The 19135-nt window shown below is 49.8% G+C and overlaps 6 protein-coding genes and 1 pseudogene across 7 annotated transcripts, besides 1 other annotated feature; 2 read left to right on the plus strand and 5 right to left on the minus strand.

Annotated features, from left to right (window-relative positions):
- Positions 1–267: 267 nt before the first annotated feature.
- On the minus strand, positions 268–1836 carry NCS54_00623300 (Hypothetical protein; the record flags this gene model as incomplete). Its single annotated transcript, XM_053151705.1, has 1 exon — positions 268–1836. The coding sequence occupies one exon, from the start codon at positions 1834–1836 to the stop codon at positions 268–270; it is 1569 nt and encodes a 522-aa protein (XP_053007680.1).
- Positions 1837–2599: 763 nt separating this feature from the next.
- Positions 2600–3451, plus strand: NCS54_00623400 (Hypothetical protein; the record flags this gene model as incomplete). The annotated part of the gene is made up of 1 exon (XM_053151706.1): positions 2600–3451. The coding sequence occupies one exon, from the start codon at positions 2600–2602 to the stop codon at positions 3449–3451; it is 852 nt and encodes a 283-aa protein (XP_053007681.1).
- A 393-nt stretch (positions 3452–3844) lies between these two features.
- On the minus strand, positions 3845–5730 carry NCS54_00623500 (annotated as a pseudogene). Its single transcript has 8 exons — positions 5513–5730; positions 5317–5459; positions 5116–5259; positions 5007–5068; positions 4897–4957; positions 4271–4848; positions 4088–4218; positions 3845–4037 (listed from the first exon to the last, which is right to left on the minus strand).
- Positions 3845–5730: a sequence feature.
- Positions 5731–6948: 1218 nt separating this feature from the next.
- NCS54_00623600 (Hypothetical protein) lies at positions 6949–12466 on the minus strand (the record flags this gene model as incomplete). Its single annotated transcript, XM_053151707.1, has 6 exons — positions 6949–7383; positions 9315–10607; positions 10655–10933; positions 10982–11109; positions 11882–12196; positions 12250–12466. 6 exons carry the CDS (start codon positions 12464–12466, stop codon positions 6949–6951), a joined length of 2667 nt encoding a protein of 888 aa, XP_053007682.1.
- Positions 12467–13744: 1278 nt separating this feature from the next.
- NCS54_00623700 (But2 domain-containing protein) lies at positions 13745–14317 on the minus strand (the record flags this gene model as incomplete). The annotated part of the gene is made up of 1 exon (XM_053151708.1): positions 13745–14317. The coding sequence occupies one exon, from the start codon at positions 14315–14317 to the stop codon at positions 13745–13747; it is 573 nt and encodes a 190-aa protein (XP_053007683.1).
- Positions 14318–15480: 1163 nt separating this feature from the next.
- Positions 15481–16532, minus strand: NCS54_00623800 (Hypothetical protein; the record flags this gene model as incomplete). The annotated part of the gene is made up of 3 exons (XM_053151709.1): positions 15481–15668; positions 15719–16271; positions 16317–16532. The coding sequence occupies 3 exons, from the start codon at positions 16530–16532 to the stop codon at positions 15481–15483; spliced, it is 957 nt and encodes a 318-aa protein (XP_053007684.1).
- A 625-nt stretch (positions 16533–17157) lies between these two features.
- NCS54_00623900 (Hypothetical protein) lies at positions 17158–18422 on the plus strand (the record flags this gene model as incomplete). The annotated part of the gene is made up of 2 exons (XM_053151710.1): positions 17158–17376; positions 17430–18422. 2 exons carry the CDS (start codon positions 17158–17160, stop codon positions 18420–18422), a joined length of 1212 nt encoding a protein of 403 aa, XP_053007685.1.
- Between the last annotated feature and the right edge of the window lie 713 nt (positions 18423–19135).

The following is a 19135-nucleotide window of genomic DNA, read 5'->3' on the forward strand; positions in this document are numbered from 1 at the left end:
TGGAGGCGAACTTTGACCGGGGGGCCCAGAGTCTATAATGCCAACCCCCACAACTTCAATGGCAACATGGACGGAGATTGATGCACAGATCAAGGCCCCAACCAAGCTGAGGCGGTCACTCCCGTTCGGAGATAGCTCAGATTCCCCCAGAGTCGTTGCAGAGATGCTTGGAGAAAGAGAGTTGACTAATAAGCATGTACTGAGAGGTAAATCATGGAAAGATAAAAGAAGACCCTGCCTGCCCCTTGACCATGTAAAGCGGCTCCGTCACAGGTCCCCTCTTGCATCCTGCTGCCTGGCACTTACTGCAGCAAAAAGTGCCTCATAAGCTCCCTCGTCCTTGCTGCGCGTCTCCTCCGTCACAGCAGGTGATTCAGCATCCCCCGCGTAGTATCTGCCACCCTCGAGCCATGGACTAGGCCCGGTGCCGATGTCGTACTCTGTGTACTGCATGCGTGATTCTCCCGTCACGGAAATGCCATCTCCGCCAAAACTTCGGTGGACATTGTAAGAAATGCGATGGTACGTGCTGGCGTCCATGCCATAGCCATCATCGTCTGTATCTTCTCGAAACATTTTAGCATCCTCTGGCGCAGGTGAGTGCCAGGCACCATGACCCATTCGAAAGACCTTTAGCGCCTTCATCGACTCTGTCCATCGCGAGAGGACCTGGTGCCATCGCAGTGAGAACTCAAACATGTCAGGCCTCCGGCTTCCCGCTTGCAAGACCGTCCCAGCCCTAGGATAGCCAGGGTCGCTGCGGCTGAGCGGACCCATCTGGCGAGCCCTGGTCAAAATGGGGCAGTCATCAAGATAAAGCTCCTCTAGCCCTCCGCTGCCATTCTTTGACCCGATGGAGGCGAACCAGTCTATCTGCCAGTCATGGCTAAAGACGTAGTTTCCAAGGGCAAGCACCTTGAGCTGCGGGAATGGAGACCCGTCTTGGCCGACCAGGCGGAAGTCGAACTTTGGAAACCAGCCCCAATAGTCGCAGTAGAATAGCGACAAGACTCGCAGATTGTCGACGATCGGGCTCGAGAGCCATGAATTGGGCAGGTCGCCGAAGAACTCGTACTTTTCTTCGAAATAGACGGCGGACTCTGGTGAAGCGGATTCGGTTTCTGTGGCGATGAAGAGCTTGAGGTTGACGAGGCTGTCAAGAGAAAGAACCTTTTTCCATGCTTTGGACCTAGTGATGGAAGGATCGGCATAGTCTGCCAGGTTCGATATGGTGAGCTCCTTGAGCGGCAAGACATGTTCTAGGGGAACACCCAGATCATCCTCGGGATACTCAGGGTCGTATTCAAGGCCGGCTCTGTTGTCTATCCTTTCCTGTCGCTCTTTGGTCCACATGCCTGAGATACAGTGACACACGGTATCAATGATTCTGTATCTGAATGACCAGGTCTCTTCAATCTCCGTTGCCCAATAGGTCCGATCATGGTCACCACAAAACTCATTGAACCGCAGATGCATAGTCGTGACCTTTCCGAAACATCGGATATAAGGCAAAGCGTCCATGAAATCTGTAGGAATCTCATAGTCCTCGTTTGCATTGTATTCAAAGCCGGATCCGACCCAAGAGTCAATGGTGAGCTCTCGGACTAAGCCACGCAGCTTGGGGGACTTGGCGATATTGATGACGCACTCGGCTGAACCGCCAAAGCCTTCGAGGCGTAGTCTCCTGAATAGGTGAGGCAAGGCGATGTGGTTCATCTGGCGCGAGGTGAGGCTTAGGTTGGACAGGCTCGGCTTCAGCATGAAAGAGCAAATGTGGCTCCATATCTCAGGCAAGAGGGGCGGGAGGACGCCATCACCGGCTGGGAAAGAAGACATGACGATGCAAGAGGGTCCGATGGGATAAAGTCTGTGACAAGGCTAATGATAGCAGTTGCTTTAGAGCGTGGAGCTTGCCTATCGCGCAAGCTTCATCTCCTTTTAAGGCTGAACAAGAGAGTAATTTCGCCCTTGCAAATGGGGTTCGCTGCCTGCTCTGCCTACGAAGGATCCACAAACTCTTGGCTCTGAGATCGCTTAAAGCCTGCAGCCTATCAATTGGCAGGGATCACTCTGGAGATCTAGGGTAGGTGCCAAAGCGGACAATACTCTTCTCTGGGCACACTTCACAAGTCAACACGGGCTGGAGACGAGTCTAAATATAGAGTTAGCACCTCTGGTATGATAACCCCATCTCCAGACTCTGTTGAATAGAAAATTCTATCTAGCAGAGAGGTGTTGCTTGCATAGGTCGCTTATACACCTTCTGAGAGTTGGCCATGAAAACGGCGGAGAAACAAAGCCCACTTTATCAGAACGAATGGTAAAAGTGAGTTGATGAGCATCCTCTCAATTGACCAAGACGCTACCCAGTGTGGAGTAGACGTGGGCTCCTGGCAGACAATGCGCCTTCTCGCCGTGCCAGTTCTGAGTCTAGGCAATAAATTTTCGCTGCAATTACGCGTAACTGGTGATGGCTGATCTCAGCCAACAACCATTTTAACAAAACTTGGCTAGCTTCCATTCCCCCTCTTCCCCCTCCAACGTTCTTTATCGCAGCACCAAAAAACCACTTCTCAAGGTCCCAGAAGCAGGACAAAAAATGACTACAAGAGCTCTAGTGGTGGGAGGTACAAGCGGCATCGGATATGCCATGGCCCGCAGTGTCGCCGCCGAAGCCAGCACCTCAATCGTCACAATCAGCGGACGCACCAAACCCAACAACATTCCACACGCCAACATCAATTTTCGACCACTCGAGGCAACGTCGATGCGTCAGATCAAGCAGTACACGGATGATTTCAAGGCTCAAGGCCAGAAACTTGATCTCCTCATCATGACTCAGGCTATCATGACGACGGCTGGGAGAACTGAGACTCCCGAGGGCATCGATCGCAAGATGGCGCTGCACTACTACGGCAAACAGCTTCTCATACGCGAGCTTCTTCCGGCGATGAACGAAGATAGCAAGGTTATTATCGTGTTTGATGGCTGGCTTGGAAGTCCTGATAAGCTCATCTGGGAAGATCTCGACCTCAAGACGCACTTTAGTCTGGGCAAGGCGGCAGACCACTGCATGTCCATGAACGACGCCATGGTTCAGTACTACGCGGCGCAACAGAAGGCTGCTGGTGTTGGTCAAAGGCATTTTGTTCATGCATGGCCTGGAGGCGTCAGCTCAGGTCTATGGAGGGAGCTTCCATGGTATTTGCGGACAGTGGGTCGACTCGGAGCCAACCTGGTCTGCGTGTCGCCGGAAACTTGTGCAGAATATTTAATGAATGGGGTCACTGACTGTTCCACGGCGGGAGAGAAGGAGGGGAAGTATTGGAGTAATATCGATAACAAGGGTCGTCTCCTTGCCAAGAAGGCTATCTGGACTGAAGAGCAGATAAAGAAGGTGGCGGATCACACATGGGGACTCATTGATGGGGCCTTGAATGTCAAAGTGTAAGCCCTTTGGACGACGGGCGAGAGAGACATGTAAGATAGCAGATTGTTACTGGTACTGTTAATGTCAAGTAAATAGGAACCTCAAGCACCACTTATCCTGCAATTGCCCAGTTCATGAGCACAGGCCCCCGTGAACAGACTCATATGCCTTCGTTGCCCCATAATCTACCTCAGATATTGTTGAGTAGCTCGTTAATCTTGTCCCAGTTGCCCTTGTTCAAGTACCCAGAGAGCCAATAATTCCCATGGTCGTCCTTGCCCATGATGGGGAACGCGTTGGGAAGAGTCAAACCATATTGACAATTTTGGATGTAGGTCGGCCTCCCTGGCACGTGCCCCTTAGAAGGCGACGGGTCATCTGGCTTTATCGCTGCTGAAAAGTCGGTTTCAAACATCTTGGCTTTGCTCCAGTTCGAGTAGGTAACCATGTGCATTGATGGGCCTCGTAGGCCAACATGGTGCTGTTAGCCGAAGGGCAGCGGGTGGTAACGATGGAATACGCCCAGTCAACAGAGTGGGGAGCCTCCTCGTGCCAGATGAAGCGAGCTTGCATCGTGCTGTCGGCGTGAATGTATGGCTTTCCCTCACTATCAAGGCATATTAGATATAGATCCATCGGGGGTTGGAAAGAACTCACGTAAAGGTAACGAGCTCAGCACCAGGAATCTGTTTCCAGTACTTGGTTGCAACCTCAGGAACGATGATCTTGGCTCCCAAAGCGACATACCTGTGAACATCATAGCTATGGTGATGGTGATGGTGCGTGAGCTTGGGTAGTTAGTACAAGATCCTGCTAATGATTAGGTGTTAGACGCCTTACAAAGACATGAGTGATCGGCTTCTTGAGGTTCTCCTTGACCCATCGAATCACGAGGTCTGTCTGATGAGGAGGGGCCTCATACACGATAACGCCATCCTCGAAATCTAGAATGAGATGCTCCACGATTGGGCTGTTTTCAACCAAGAACTTGTGGGCGTTGGGGAGATCAGGGCAAAGCGTCTCAGTAGTGATGTTGTCATAAGTTCCAGTATAGGGACCACTCCATAGGGCATTGGTCCAATACTCTCCAATCTCTGCGTGCGAGTATTCCGGGATCTTGGCGGGTGCAGCCCGGGGAGTTGCACTCTTGCTCTCCTCAAGCCCTTCGAAAAAGTCAGCAGAAAAGTCTGGGTTTGGGATGACCCTCGAAAAGTCGGTTTGCTCCACGATGGCAGTGCCGTTCTGGAAGACGAAGCGGTGAGTAGGAAACTGGATTCCATCAACTTCAGTGTAGTTGTAAAGGCGTAGGTCGTTCTCTGTTCGGCCAAAGATGGCATAGTCTTCAAAAGAACGGATGATGTAAGGCAGCTTGGTCTCGAGGTCGAAAGCGACAACGATGTCGAGGTGTTGATCGTGAACTGAGAGCTCAAGTTAGAAGAGCTCCTGGATGCACAGGATCCACGTACCAGCTGGGAAATCGACGTTGTTGATAGTGACAGCGGTTCGGGTGAGCCGATGCTTCTCCATCTAGTAGAATATTAGCAGCGCATCCGCAACAACAACGAATGCCACCAACATCTAGCAAGAGTCGAGGCGACATCTTGTGCGCCTGGAACAAAAGATACTCGGCAAGGGCAGCTAATCAAGATGAGTGTACGTCCAATAAGAGTTGTCAAGGAACTCACAGTCTGTGTAGCCGGCAGTCACATTTCCGGGCAAGAATACGAGATCGTTGCCCTCATTGTAGCAAGCATATCCCTCAGGGCCATCCTTCATAACGAGTGAGAACTGGGCAGGGGGGATTGAGGGGGTTCCAAAGGCAAAGTAGTCTAGCGATGAGTTAGAGGAAAGGCCACGCCAATCTGGGCTTAAGAGCATAGTCCTACCGGAAACTTGATAGTTGCGATCAATCCTCTGAGAGAAACCATCTTGGAAATAGTACGAGATGTTTTGGGTACCATGAGATACCACGTATCGGTCTTCGTGGAAAAGGTTGTAGTTCTGCATCAAAGTGCTGATGCGAAAGATCCTGGGTTTGGTCAGCTCCACCCGGTCTCGATACGGATTCAAAATGACTCCTACTCATTGGACTCATAGGTGACTCCATGCAAATTCTGTAGGGCCTTCCTGCCGCCGAGAGCTTTGATAGCTTGGTTGAGAAGCAGCTTCGCAGTTTGCACCCCTCCGTCACTGCCATTCCGGGCGTAAACATGGGAGGATGAGCAGCTACCACAGGCCAGAGCGACTTGAGGTAAACAAAGGGCAGCAGCGAGAGCTGAGGTTGCAGTTGATAAAAACATTGGTGGAGCTTAGAAGGGCTGGAAGTGCGGCCTTGCTTGTGAGACAGCTCTGACGCAACAACGTAATACGGCAATCTCTTTATATACAGAGCTCATTCATGCATCTCACCCATCCTGATTTTGATTCCAAACAGGCAATTACACTATAGCAGACCACCCGTCACATTATTAATCCAACCCTGGCTGTGCTGATCCGACTACGCGGTGCGAATTTACTTTTCTACCGCTATTTCTTTGTAATCCATTGAGGCCGGGTGAGGTACAGTGGTAGAGGGCCCCCCAAAGATAGCTTCTTTAGTGTTGGAGCGGGCATTCATAAGGGCCGTTGGCAATGCTGGGGGTGATGCTGATGTCCCGGATCTCATCGCGGACCTTTACAACTTCCGCACCGCGGGTGGGTGGAATCATGGCCTCCATTCCTCCGGCTTATGGGGACTCAATGACTTCTAATTATGTTTGTTTCAAGTATATCAGGCATCATCCAGGGGAGAAAATCATTTCTCCAACTCCTTTGTCGTATAATTTGTCAGTTTCTTCTTGGCTTTGCTGTGGATGATTTGGAGACTCTGCCCTAGACACTGAAGTTAAGAAAAGTCTGGATATACCGAGAGCCAGAACTGAAAAGATCTTTCTCTTCTATTTTCTAGCATTATCAACTTGGTCTGCATTCGCCTCCAGGTGGTGAAAGATACTGAGAGTGTGAGCATTTGCATTCACCATCTTGCTAGTAAAGTCGCAATTTTTCGGCCTCGATTCTCCAAGCCGCTCGTTGTGCCCTAATCTCGTTTTGCTTCTCTCGGCTCCATGACTTTGATTTTTCCTTTTTCGTGTTTTTCTTTCCCTTCCTGCGCACTCCGCTGTTGACAATATCGCAGTATTGGTCTGGTATTCTTACCACGCATGGGTTTGGCTCTGGAGCTGACGATGATACTATTTCTCTCAGCCGGCTGATGACACCCTCTTTTCTCTCAAGGCATCTGTAAGTCGCTAACAGTAATGCAGCTTTGAGGGTAAAGTTGGCATCGTTCCCAGCACTGTGGAGTCGATTAAATGGACATCCAAGCCTTTTCAGCAAGGCGCGAAGATTGCATGGCCAAAGCCCATACACCTCATTTGCGACCTGGACCGTGTTGACAACTTCTATGTTAGGGTGCACAAGAGTATATCCAAGAGCACGGAATATATCAAGTTCATTCTCGACTGCATGGCCAACAAGGATTATTGACCGGTCTTCAGGTAGCGCTCTGTCGATTTGACGCACAGTTCAGTCGGTTGTATTGTCGTCGACTCCCCAAAGGCAAACCTATTGGAAGCCTTTTTGACATAAGACTCTGACCCTGTGATGTAGTTTTCAGTCGTGATTAGGTCCTCTTCATCCTGAATAGGCCGGGACAAAAATTTGGTGTCGAATGCGGCGATACCCAACTGGGAGTCCTGACTCTCAACAAAACCATTCTTCAAGTTGTTAGTCTGCTCAAAGTCGATTGCCACAATGATAGGCGACGGTTGGTCCGATTCTGATAGTCCAAGAGCTGCTTGCAAAACCTGCAGTCCGTTCTTTGAAATACTTGCACGCCACCAGTGGCGAGCACGCGATGATGGAGACATATTCGCACTTTCGGGCTTAGGGTAGATGGGTGTTGGATTTGGCCCCTAGCTCAGAGGTGAGAATTGGGATTTGACTGGCTTGGGCGGTTCCTTTGAGGTGGTAGTTAAGGTCGGTTAACGCACCATTAAATGGTTTTAGAGTCGCAAAGGCCTTAAGCTTTGCATCTGCATGTCGCAGAGTTATGTGTTGCTTGGTGGAGCGTAGGCAGAAAGTGATAAAACCGTTCTACTAGTTAGCTTTTCATGGCTACTGCCTTGCGAAGGCTTATTATATGTAACGTTTGGTCTTTGCATGGTATTGAATTTGATATAGTTAATGTACATAACGCATGTTACCTTTTGCTCCTCTAGCTTTCACTTGTGGCTCAGTCGTGTTTGAGCAGCCCGAACCCTCCGTGAACTGATAACATGTATCCAAGGAACGTGGTGATGGCGTTATTGGAATCCCCTATTCTAGAGTGGTAGAGACTGGGGATTTGGTTTGTCTGTGACTTGGTTGCAGTGGCCCTATTATTCTTCGGCCAGTGGACAGGCTGTTCGTCGTGGTTCGTGCTGTCTATATCGAACCTCTCATGGATGGCGGATGTATGGCACTGCTGGACGATGGCCCATCCTAGATGGACAAGAAAAACATGATCAGGCATGTCGATACCATATACACACGTAGCTCATCAAAGCCATCAACTCTCATAGCCTACCAAATTCTACCGTCATTCCACTCCCTAGAAAACATATTTCGCTAGTCTTGTATGGGCCCCAAGAGTTGCCATGAGCCCAGACACCCACAACCTCGCCATCGCTGGTGGAGCCTTTGGTACTCTCATCTTCGGTACGCTATTGTAGTCCACCACTAACCCTTACCAATATCCAGCGTGCTCTTGCGATCATGTTCTTAGTTGCGCTGCCACTAGTTTGACGCCACTCGGATCGCTCGACAGGTTGGCCCTCTCCAACCTGCATGCCAAACCAGTATGTCTCTCATTCACTGTTGATGGTACAACACCGTAGCAATTCTTCTTGGGTATCAAGAGTATCCGGGAAACGAGGGAAGAAATCTTCCAAAGTCCTTATTCCACTTGCCAACGCCCTTGGCTGTTGCAAGGACTCGACAGGATGCGTCTGCACCATAGTAAAGAATGACATCGGAACAACCGCTGTGGGGCGCGTGGGCCGCGAATGTGAGTCCCGAGTTTGGCTCACTGAGAAGGGGGTGTGTTTGCAAGGTCAATCGCTTTTCAAATGTCATGGAAAACCTTTGGGGAATGCCATTGCTCGCCGGCTCCGACGATATCTGCGGGACGGATGTGTTTTTAGAATGTGCGCTGCCCATGGTGAGCGTTCGTCGTGCATAGGGAGTAAACCTTCATGGGAAGCGATACTGACTGAATTCCGTTATATAGTTGCGCATAACAACTTGTCTACCATGTTCGAGACTTGCGGCCCTATCACCCGGGTCTTTTCTATCACCTGAGGTTGGTCTACGGTCTCGTATTTCGCATTCTCAACCCAAAAATAACACACGATACAATCCCGCTTCCAATGTCGCACGCCACGGCATGCCAGCGGCGGGGTTAGGTTCTATTATAGTAGTTGATTTTGTCTAGAAAATTCCTTGATCCATAACTCAATGAAAACCGTAAAAGTCGGTGACGACACTTCACTGGATCCCTCCATCCCGAATGGTAACTCTATATTGAACATCAGCCAGACCCAACACATAATGCCCAGCAACTCAATTTAATTCAGCCATTAATTATACTAACGAACGCCTCCAACACCTCTTCCCTTGCCCCTTGCCTCATTCTCTCCGGCGTCAAAACCACATCTACGTACCAATGCAGAAACTTTTCCATCGCCTCATGTACACGTGATATCATCCTCTCTGGCTCATGTCTCGTGGCACACCCCAGGTTAGGCGATGACGCCGCTATGTTGCGGTAGTACATTCCTATAAATTTAGGCTCAATGATACTGACCGGATAGCAGATCCATGCCACTATATGAGATTCCGGAGGTGCTTCTTCTTTCCCTCTAGATATGTCCTCGATAGCCTCCAAGATGGCAAGCTTGAAAGTGTTTCGAACCCACCTGCGGCCTTCTTCTACCTCTGAGGAAGGGGGGAGGAGATCAAGTAGAGTTCTCTTCATATGTTCCAGACCCAGCTGCTGCAAAAGGGTGAGCTTAGCCCCTCCCTCAGACGAGACAATTTCTGCAAATGCGCTGCGGCATTTCCGATAAAGTAGGCGTTGGAAAGGCCGCACCTTGGCCAGCTGGTCGGTATCGGAAATCTGGATGAGTGCTTGGGCAAGGCCGTTTAGTTCAACGCAAATTGCCCTAATCCAAGAACCATTGCGTGATAAGAGCCTTCTTAGTCGCGAGAAATCACCCTCGGTGCCATGGTCTATGACGTATTCAACGTCGAGGAAGGGATGCCGATCGACCTTCCTAGTCCCTCCCATCAAGTAGGCTCCGTCCCCGAGTAGGCTGGCCAGGTTCAACCAGCGGTGCGACCTCTTGATACACTCCTCTGCTCCGTCGAGACCGCTTTGTACTTTATGAACTTCACAGAGTTGAAAGTTCATATTGTTCCACCCAGCTGCTGGCAGCTCCGCGTATTTCCCAGCATGATAGGCGCAGCGTCCCGGGATGCGGTGTATGAAAATGGAAAACAAAACCATGAAACAGAGGGAAGAAGGACGAGCAGATCCATCGGGCTGGTAAAATGATGCCTCATTTTGAATGACTGGCGACTCGGTCATCGACAAAAGGCCACCAAAGAAGCGGTGTGCAGCTTCATTTCGTTGCTCCCTCGTTTTGGGGATCATGACTCGTTCGGCCTCATGTTGTTCATAGAGCCTAGCTCTGTCGGCCAAATCACCGAGCGGACTGGCACTAATGTGCTCAAGCTCAGCAATGCCCTGCGGAGTGGTGGATCGCATATCTCTCCACAAGAAGCGAGAGTCGTCTTGTCCGGAGGTTTCTCGCAGGGTACCGGAGAAGAGATGTCTCAAAAGCTTTCTCTTGCGACTGAAGGTATCATCTGAGGACAGAAGCAGATCCGTATCGAGGTCTGCCAGACTTTTCCGCATATTCTTTCTAGGGCCACGCCTGAAGAAGTCTACTTGTTGGGGCAGGTGATTCCAGAAGTCTGTATAAGCCGGGAGCTTTGAGATAAAAACAGACGCAAAGATCCATAGCGCAGTTCGGACGCGTGTTTGCCGATCCAAGTGGTCTTGTATCTCGCGCTGCATATCATGGCCGCTGAGGCTCTAGAAAGCTTAGCATGTTTTGCTTAATGGTCAGTGAATTATCATACCGTTCCAAGAGGGTCTAGGCGTCCTTGGGATATACTGTGTTTCAAAATGAAGAATGCGCTGTAGATGAACATTTTCTGGTCTTCAGTGGCTTTTCTGGGATTGTTGGCTTTCTCCTGAAGGTAGTTGAAAAGACATAACTCCGCATATCGACAGTAGAACCACATTAATATGTCATCGGGGCTGTGTTCAGGTTGGGGCCACGAACGGATCGGTTTGGTGGCCTCCTCCTCATGAGGGTTGGAAGATCTTTTGCCGCTACAAAAGAATGCCAGTGTATACTACAACCATCAGTTTTCATAAGCGGCATGGCCTCGGTGTAAACTCACTACCCAGTGGAATCTGTCAGGTCTCTCGGTGCCCCAGAGGAAGTCAACGGCAGTGCCTGAGGGGTATTCCCGAAGAAGTTGCTTCTCGGCCTCCCTTATCCTGTCTGGGCTCGGCTTCCTGAAGTCTCCTGGAAAGCAGAGCAAAGTTAACCCACGAAATCCAAAGGACCAATCCAAATTGTATCTTTTGCCGAGCGCATTAACGGGGATTGGAATGTGCGCCCATTCAAACGTCCCCAGGGTCGCTTCAGCGGTTTTGATATCGAGCCAGTCAATACAGACATTTCGAAATATTGACGTTCCTAGACATGCCATGAGATTGTTTAGAGACGATTTCGAATGCGAATATATAGACAAAGTGGCATACTACTCACTCAGGAAGAAGGACTCGGATTCAATAATTTCTAGAAATTGGGCCTTGGTACACGGACTTCTCCAAAGCCGTGGCTTGCGAAGCACCAGACAAGCCTTGCATGGGAAACCGCCCTCACACTAAAACCAGAAATCGTCAACATACATCATTCAGTCAGAAAGCGGTGATGTATTACCGTAATTCCCACGCATCTGCAGCGAATGCATACCCCATTTGCCCGCGCCATAAGCTGCCGTTCAGCTTGCTCTCTAGTAAGACGACCGCCTCGACCGCCTCGCCTGGCGGGTGGCAAAGGCCCTCGATGACGAATGACTGGCCCAATTACCGGTTGAGAGACGAAAGATTGGCTTCCTTGCCCCTGCTCTCCAAGGACTGGGGTCGGGATAGTGGTCTCGCAAAAGTACGATGGGGCAGGAGCGACGTGCTGGATAGGAATCGGGTTCGATAAGTTTGATACAGCTAAGCGACCAACACGTAAGCTTATTACCCGCCTTGGAAACTCTTTCGCTGGAGATCGTCAAACTTACTTGGGAGCTGGCTGGTATTTCCATCGTGTCTCCAGTTGTGGCAGTTCTCTGGCAGTCCCAGGTTATTGGAATCAAGCGAAGGCGACAAGAAGTTCGTGACATTGGAGGGCTCAGGGAAACTGGCAGGTGCTTCAATCGCCGGAAACCCGAACTCGGTTGAGCCGGGGGCATCGTGAAGCCAGGAATGGTCGGAGACCAGGGTCGACTCGGGACCAAACGTTGTGGGGGCTTGGAAGTCGCTGGCCTCAAGAACGGGAAGATCAGCCACAGTGAAATCTCCGATGGGCATCGTGAACATGTCGGTCATGTTCAACTCTGTGACTTGTCTATCAGCGTAACCTCTTCAAGCGGGCATAGTCATTAATAACCCGGAATCTCTGGTAAAGAGGGATCGGTAACCTGATCAAGATCCATGAGAGACGAGAAATTAAAGTCGCACGGCCCAAAAGCAGATATGTCGAGATTGTCGAGAAAGTGTGAAGCCTCAGGGTCGTCAGGATCAAGAGTGTTGGCATGCCGAGACGGTTCGGCATCTTCTGGAAGGGAGGGGACATGGGGGTCCCAAGGATCTGGAGGAGGCGGCATCTTGATTGATGAACTGCGTGTCTGTTTGAGGGGTCAGAGTATGGGTGATGAGCTTCTTATACCTTGACTGAAGACAGTTTGAGGGCGACCTACGAGGTTGCCTTATAACCTGTTCAACCAATGAGAGGAATCATCGGTGAAGGACATGAGACATGGACGCCAGGGGTCTCTGCAAATGTCCAATGAGATCAATTATCGGTAGAGATAAGTGGGGTTAGCTAAACTGAATCTGGTAGTGGACAGGCGCCATTCTTCTTAGATTGGTTGTGGCACTCAGGCGCTTCAAGATGCCTTGGAAGAGTGCGACTCGCAAGCAACAGTACCCTTCAGGCTCAACCCGTTCTTGTTGCATGTCTATATTAATCACTTTGATGATCAATAGAGACTCGTTAAACTATATCCATTATCCACGTGGAGTTTGCGGCATGAGGTAACCGGAGCCGGGAGGCAAATGGCTCAACAGCACCAATTCGGGATGTAACATCAAATGCCATGGGTATGGGCAATCCTATGCTACTAATCGCGGTTACATACCCAAGGTCTATGTCACTCGGAACAAGCACAATAGAGTAACGAGTGAATCTTTAGATATGGGAATGACCGGACTGAATCGATAGGCAGGAATGATAGAGACAAAATATATATAACGGAAGAGTGGCATGGTCCACCCGGTGACGAGGTAAAAATCGCTACACTCAGAGTACGATTGTATAGTTCAGGGTCTAGGACTATTATTGATAATAGGCCTAATTTACTTTCATACCGTCATACTCGTTATGAAAAACAGGGAGACTAATGAAAGAGAATAGCCCGCGGGTGGCAACTTGGATTTAATCTGTGGCAGTCGCTCGATCTTGTGGCTCAGTTAACCCATCAAGGGCCGGGCTTCAACTATAATAAAGAACACATTATCAACACATCATAGCATCACATCCCAATGCCAACATAGTGGCCTTTTTTTTTTAAACCTTCTGCTGCCCGCAGTAGAAGAGTCATACCTAGCTGCATCGTCATGAAAGGTTAAACCTCTCATGGGGTATTTAAGTGGCAGTCGCTCTTACGGTGTACATAATGAGCATCCAATAATGAAGCCATAAGTATTGTTATTCAAAGAAAGACTATTCTTATCTGAATCAAATCTAGCCATAATGTGAGTGTAATTGTGAAAGGTGAACATGTCAGACAAATGAGTGCCCTAAAAAACGACTAATTCCCCCTTGAATGTCCATACCGACAGAGAGCCGTACTACCACAAGTGCCCAGACTCCACCTAGGCTACTACAAAACACGGAACCTTGGTCCCGTGACCCCAATATCCCAACGAACCTCGACCCGGTCCCCAACACCAACATACTCAATGCCGATGAGCTGTCCCGCTGGACAAGGGATCTTTGGCCACCCCTGATAGGCCATAATCCAGGTAGCATTCCCTGGCTTCGGGACCAAAATACGACCGACATGGTTGTCTCTGCTCTTGGCTTCTGCCCATTCAGCAATATCGGCAACGGAGAATGTTCGGAGGCCGCTTGGGGGGTCCGACCAGGTGAAAACGTCGAGAGTCTGTGTGCCAGTGGAGACATCTCGATCCCAGAGCTCAAAAATGAGTTCGCAGGTCTTGCCTTCTGTGCTTTGGTCGAAGTCGAATGTGACGATGGTGGTTGTCTCGTCCGCAGCTTTGCCATTCTTGACGATCAGAAGCTGATCCTGGGGGTCTTGAACAATCTTGCCGCTCTGAACCCAGCGTCGATAGGTTCCCGCAGGGAAGATTATGTCTTCAAATTGGCGGGTCTCAAGGGCTGGTGCGGCCAAAGTGACAGCTGCGGTGGAAAGGAGGAAGGCAAGAAGCTTCATGTTGGCTTTCGGATGATGGGTAGTTTGGTTTGAATTTGGTAGAAGCGTTTGAAGCGGTTGTGATGATAAGAAGGCAGTTTGAGAGATCAAGTAGGATTGTCACCTTTTTATACCTCGATAGTCGTAATTGTTTCCGGTCATCCGCACTATGAGGCCCTAGACATGGAGGGTGCCTCGTATAATTCGGGTCTATCAATGACGAAAGACCTCACTACAGACGCATACAGCCAATGTCAATTGATCAACCCACATTTGCAGATCCTTCGGGTCGCGCAGATCTCCGTTGCTGACTGGATATCCAGACCTTGACTTCAAAGGAAAATGCCCCCAAGTTATACAGGCGGATATCCGCGAACACTCATGAACATGAATCCATTTGGGAACCAGACACTGTATTCAAACAGAGCAAGTATCAAATTGTATTTGAGAGTGCAGCTCAAAGAATGTTAATTCTTAACGATATTATGCATAATCTAGACTCATCAGCTCGGAGAAATTGTCCAAGCCTCGAGAGGGGCACCTTGAGACGTCATTGGCTAGGCATTGTGTCTAAATATACCACACTGAACCACCTATTTTTAACCACACCAAGTACGCTTTTACTGGGTGAACACAGGCAGGTGACTACTAGAAAGCGCGGCATTAACACTCAGCTCGTCTTCCCCTCAAAGATTTGCGCCTTGGCATCAAGACCAAGCCGGGATGTCACCCTCCATCGACCGCGTGGCTCAGTAAGACGGGCTAACTTGAAGCCACCGTTCTGCACATTCTTCAAAATAATCTTACATCATGGAAACTGCATCTCGATCTTTATGCTGGCGTATTTTGGCACGAATTATTGACTTGGTACGACTACCGTCGAAGGAGTGTTTGTTCCGGTGTCGTCCGGAGTGACAAGGAGAGCATCCAGGCCAACGCTCACGAAATAATAATGGATACTCGAAGTTGAATTCGCTGTTGATTTTAAACCTCCCTTGACTGATAGTGCTTGCTTGCATTATCACTTATGCTGCTCGTCTCGGCATACGTCGTGCCTTCTGCTATGATGCCCTTAGAGCTAGACGTCTCATCCTCCAAACGCCGCCACTTTCCCCCGCTGCCAGTTACCGAGATCCTACTCTTGCCGCTTGGCGTGAGATTATCAAACTGTGTCCCTCCCACATTCATCTGTCCTCCTCCAATCGTGTGGATTTGTTGACCGCTCGACGCGTTGCCAGCTGACTGGCCTTTGGAAGCACCACGACTACGGTCGAAATATCGGTAAACAATTTCCGGAGAGACGGGAGGGATGCTGCGGTGATGGCGATTCTACTCTCTAGTTGACACCAAAGGGAAATATGGCCGTTCCAGTCTGCGAATGTCAGTCAGAGAAGATGGTTGTTAACGGAGTAGTCGGCTCACATAGCTTGTCCTTTGTAGCCAGGTAGTACTGAAGGTAAGGCGCCCTGACGATCGTAGCCGTGCTTTCAAGAGCACCCAGTCCTAGGATGAGCATAACGATTCTCTTGGACCGCCGATTCATCTGCAGCTTTCGTACCACAAAGTAGGGCAAGATGGCGCAGCACCAGTCTGTCACAATACCCACAGCCGTCCAAAAGTACCCAATGATGACAACTCGATTGAAGTCACCACATTTTCCAAGCAAAGGGTTCCAATATGCTCGGACGGGGGTGCAGTAGGTAAGAGAAGCAACTATTCCAACGATTGCCATAACCGTGGCGAGCAGCTGCATGATGTAGAGCGTCCAGCGGTACTTTGGTTCGACAGTGATGCGAAGCAGCATGAATACGACTGAAGCTTTGATCAATGGTACCGTGGTTCCGTACGTGACCTGGGAGTAGAGCATGTACTCGGCGCATCGAACCATGACGAGATCGTTCAGTTTATCGTCCCTCGTCCCAAGGCCAAAGTATGCTGCTTTGGCGGCAAATACGCTACTGACGATGAAAGAGCCCTGACAATTAGTTATTACTGTAAGCATGACAGCCTCGAGACTTACATAGGATAACACAGCAAAGGTATCCTCCCATCCCCAGTTTGCGGTATATCGCAGCATCCAAGCCCGGACGTAGACCCTCAGAGCCATAATAACCGTCGCAATCACCACGAATATTAAAACGACAATGATCAAAACGAGGGCAAAACCTTGTGGTTCGATCGGAGGATGGGCATAAGCCAGCTTCTGGAGCTTCTCGCCCTGTTCGAGTGTCGACATCTTCAGGATGCTGCAGGACGAGATTCCAAATCATACCACTGCCTCTGCTCGGAGAAGAACATTGGGGAGTCCGAACTCTTCAGTAATTTTTAGCTTTCGCTGCCAAGATGCATGGGTATTGATCTGCGCGCAGAGCCGGGGTAGAATCCACAGGAAAAGGAAAAGGACGGCGATGGCATGATTCCAGTTCTCTTGGATTCAAGGGTACAATACACTTGCCCCTGTTCCGCATGGAGCCATTCAGGGTATTCTACAACCTGCATGCCTCAACGGACCATGTTCCTGCAGCTCGCCCAATCACGGAAAACCGGATCACCTTTCGGGTCCGGTTCAGGTTGCATCGGGGACGTCTTGAAGGAACGCTGTGTTGGTTCCAAGCTTTTTCGTTTCACTCGACTCAAATACAGCCAACACGAAGGCAGGGAAATTCCAAGAACCCATGATTAGCAGCGGTTCGATGCAGGACCCCGAGTCTATAACCCCTATTAACCCTGGCTGGAGGATTGAGGCTATTTCCGCATGTCCAAGGTCAAAATGGCCCAACGCGCAGTTCCATCCGATATTTGGTTTTGTGTCTTAGGTTCTAAGAACTGCTTGTTTATCAGAAACTTGTCCGTATTTCAACATGTTGAATTTGTTTGGCTGGGGTACAGCGGTCCCGGAGGCTGGCGACAAAGTCCTCCCTCTCCACTTCTTCGATGATACGCCAGTCTGGAGATCGTTCATTTTGTATTCCTTGTTTGTTTTTGAGGATGTACTTGACACGGATAAGATTCGCCACTCATTGGAAGAGCTGGCCCAAAGGGAGGGTTGGTGGAAACTGGGAGCTCGGCTCCGACGAAACGTACCGTATTCCACTCTTGTTTACTCAACACATATTTACTGACTCCTGCTCAGTCCAAAGGCGTTCTTGAGTATCACATCCCCGCCGATTTCAACCAAGGCCGGCCGTCCATTGCGTATACCCATGTTCAGCATGACACACCCATGGCCGACGACCCCGTCGCGGGTCAAATACCCAAGCCAAGCGCAAAACCCTCTATACTCGGTGACCCCGACCAATTCTTGAGTCTCATGCATCCTGAGGGTAGCCCTAAGAAATTGGAAGACTATGTAAACTCGGAAAGGCCCCAGCTTGGTCTACACACGGTTTCTTTCAGGGATGCCACTCTCGTCTCCATTTACTGGCCTCATATACTATTCGATGCCATGGGCAAGAAGGCTCTCTTGACTGCGTGGTCACTGACACTTCAAGGACGACAGGACGAAATTTTGCCTCTTTGTGGCGCCGATAACGACCCTCTTACGGAGCTTGGCTGTCGCCCTACCGAGCCTCACAAGTTGGCTGATCGTCAACTCTCCACGTTGGGGCTGGTTCGATATGGCCTTAACCACATCACAGAGTTTGCACTACGTGGGAATGAAACCCGAATAGTATGCGTTCCAGCCGCTTTTATGGACAATTTGAGGGACGAGGCAATGCGAGATGTCTCTGTGGACAGTTCCGGTGACGAAGACACGTTCCTAAGTGAGGACGACATTCTTTGTGCTTGGTGGACTCGCATAGCCATATCATATCTACCTCAAGACTCGGACACGAACGTTATCCTATATCACGCTTACTCTCTCCGTTCTGTTCTCACCAGAGACTTGCTACCAGCCGGTACCTCATACCTCTCCAACGCCACTGGGTTCATTCATACGCCTCTCACCGTCAAAGAAATATTCACAAAACCTTTGGGCTACATCGCATCACGTATCCGACACTCAATCTCAGAATACGGAACAAGAGAGCAGGTTGAGGCGTTCATGTCCATGATCAGACAGTCACAGGCGCGAACACCTCCATTCTTTGGGGATCGGCTCTTTCTCCACCCTTACGCACTTTGACCCTCACTTTGCTTACGGCTGGCTTAACCAAGCTGTCGCTGACGGCATGAGCAACAATACCATGTAAGTCAACCCCACCGTTCTATCCTACAGACGCTGACCTAGTATAGCGTTGTGCCTACTCATGGAATGCCGGTTCCCTTGTCATTCTTGCTTGACCAGATTAGCTACGTCTACCCGGCTCTCGATTCGACTCATCTCCGTGCTGGAGTCCCCAGCTGCCTCGCCTACTAGCGACATTCCTCAGACAACCTTTTTGCATTGAATTATTGTGTTGAGACCAATATCAGACACAGCTCCCGAATGCCACTGCCAAAGGTTAATTGGGATGGAATGCAGTCAGATCAGTGCGCAGTCATAATTTCTTCTTCACATATCGCTGTACTTAGACAAGAATGGGCTTGCTCAACTAAGCACGTTCATGTAACTATTACATAGAATTTACCTCCACTATCAAGTTTAACCCTGCGCACACCTCTGCAGCCAGATTGCCACAGACCAGGGGATTGATATGCCTCTATCTTTAGCAAGCCGAGGCGGAATTAGCGCCTCAACAAGTTGCTTGATTACACTAATAGGGCCCTTCTCCTCTTTCATAACTGGTCGATTTCTCATATTCCCGGTTCGTCCGGACTTGCCTCTATCATCAGAGAGTTAACGAAAGTGGAAACAGGAGTGGGAGGGTTGAAGAACATGCGGGGTAAGATAGTGAG

The sequence above is a fragment of the Fusarium falciforme genome, chromosome 4 (assembly GCF_026873545.1).
Source record: "Fusarium falciforme chromosome 4, complete sequence".
NCBI classification, from domain to species: domain Eukaryota; kingdom Fungi; phylum Ascomycota; class Sordariomycetes; order Hypocreales; family Nectriaceae; genus Fusarium; species Fusarium falciforme.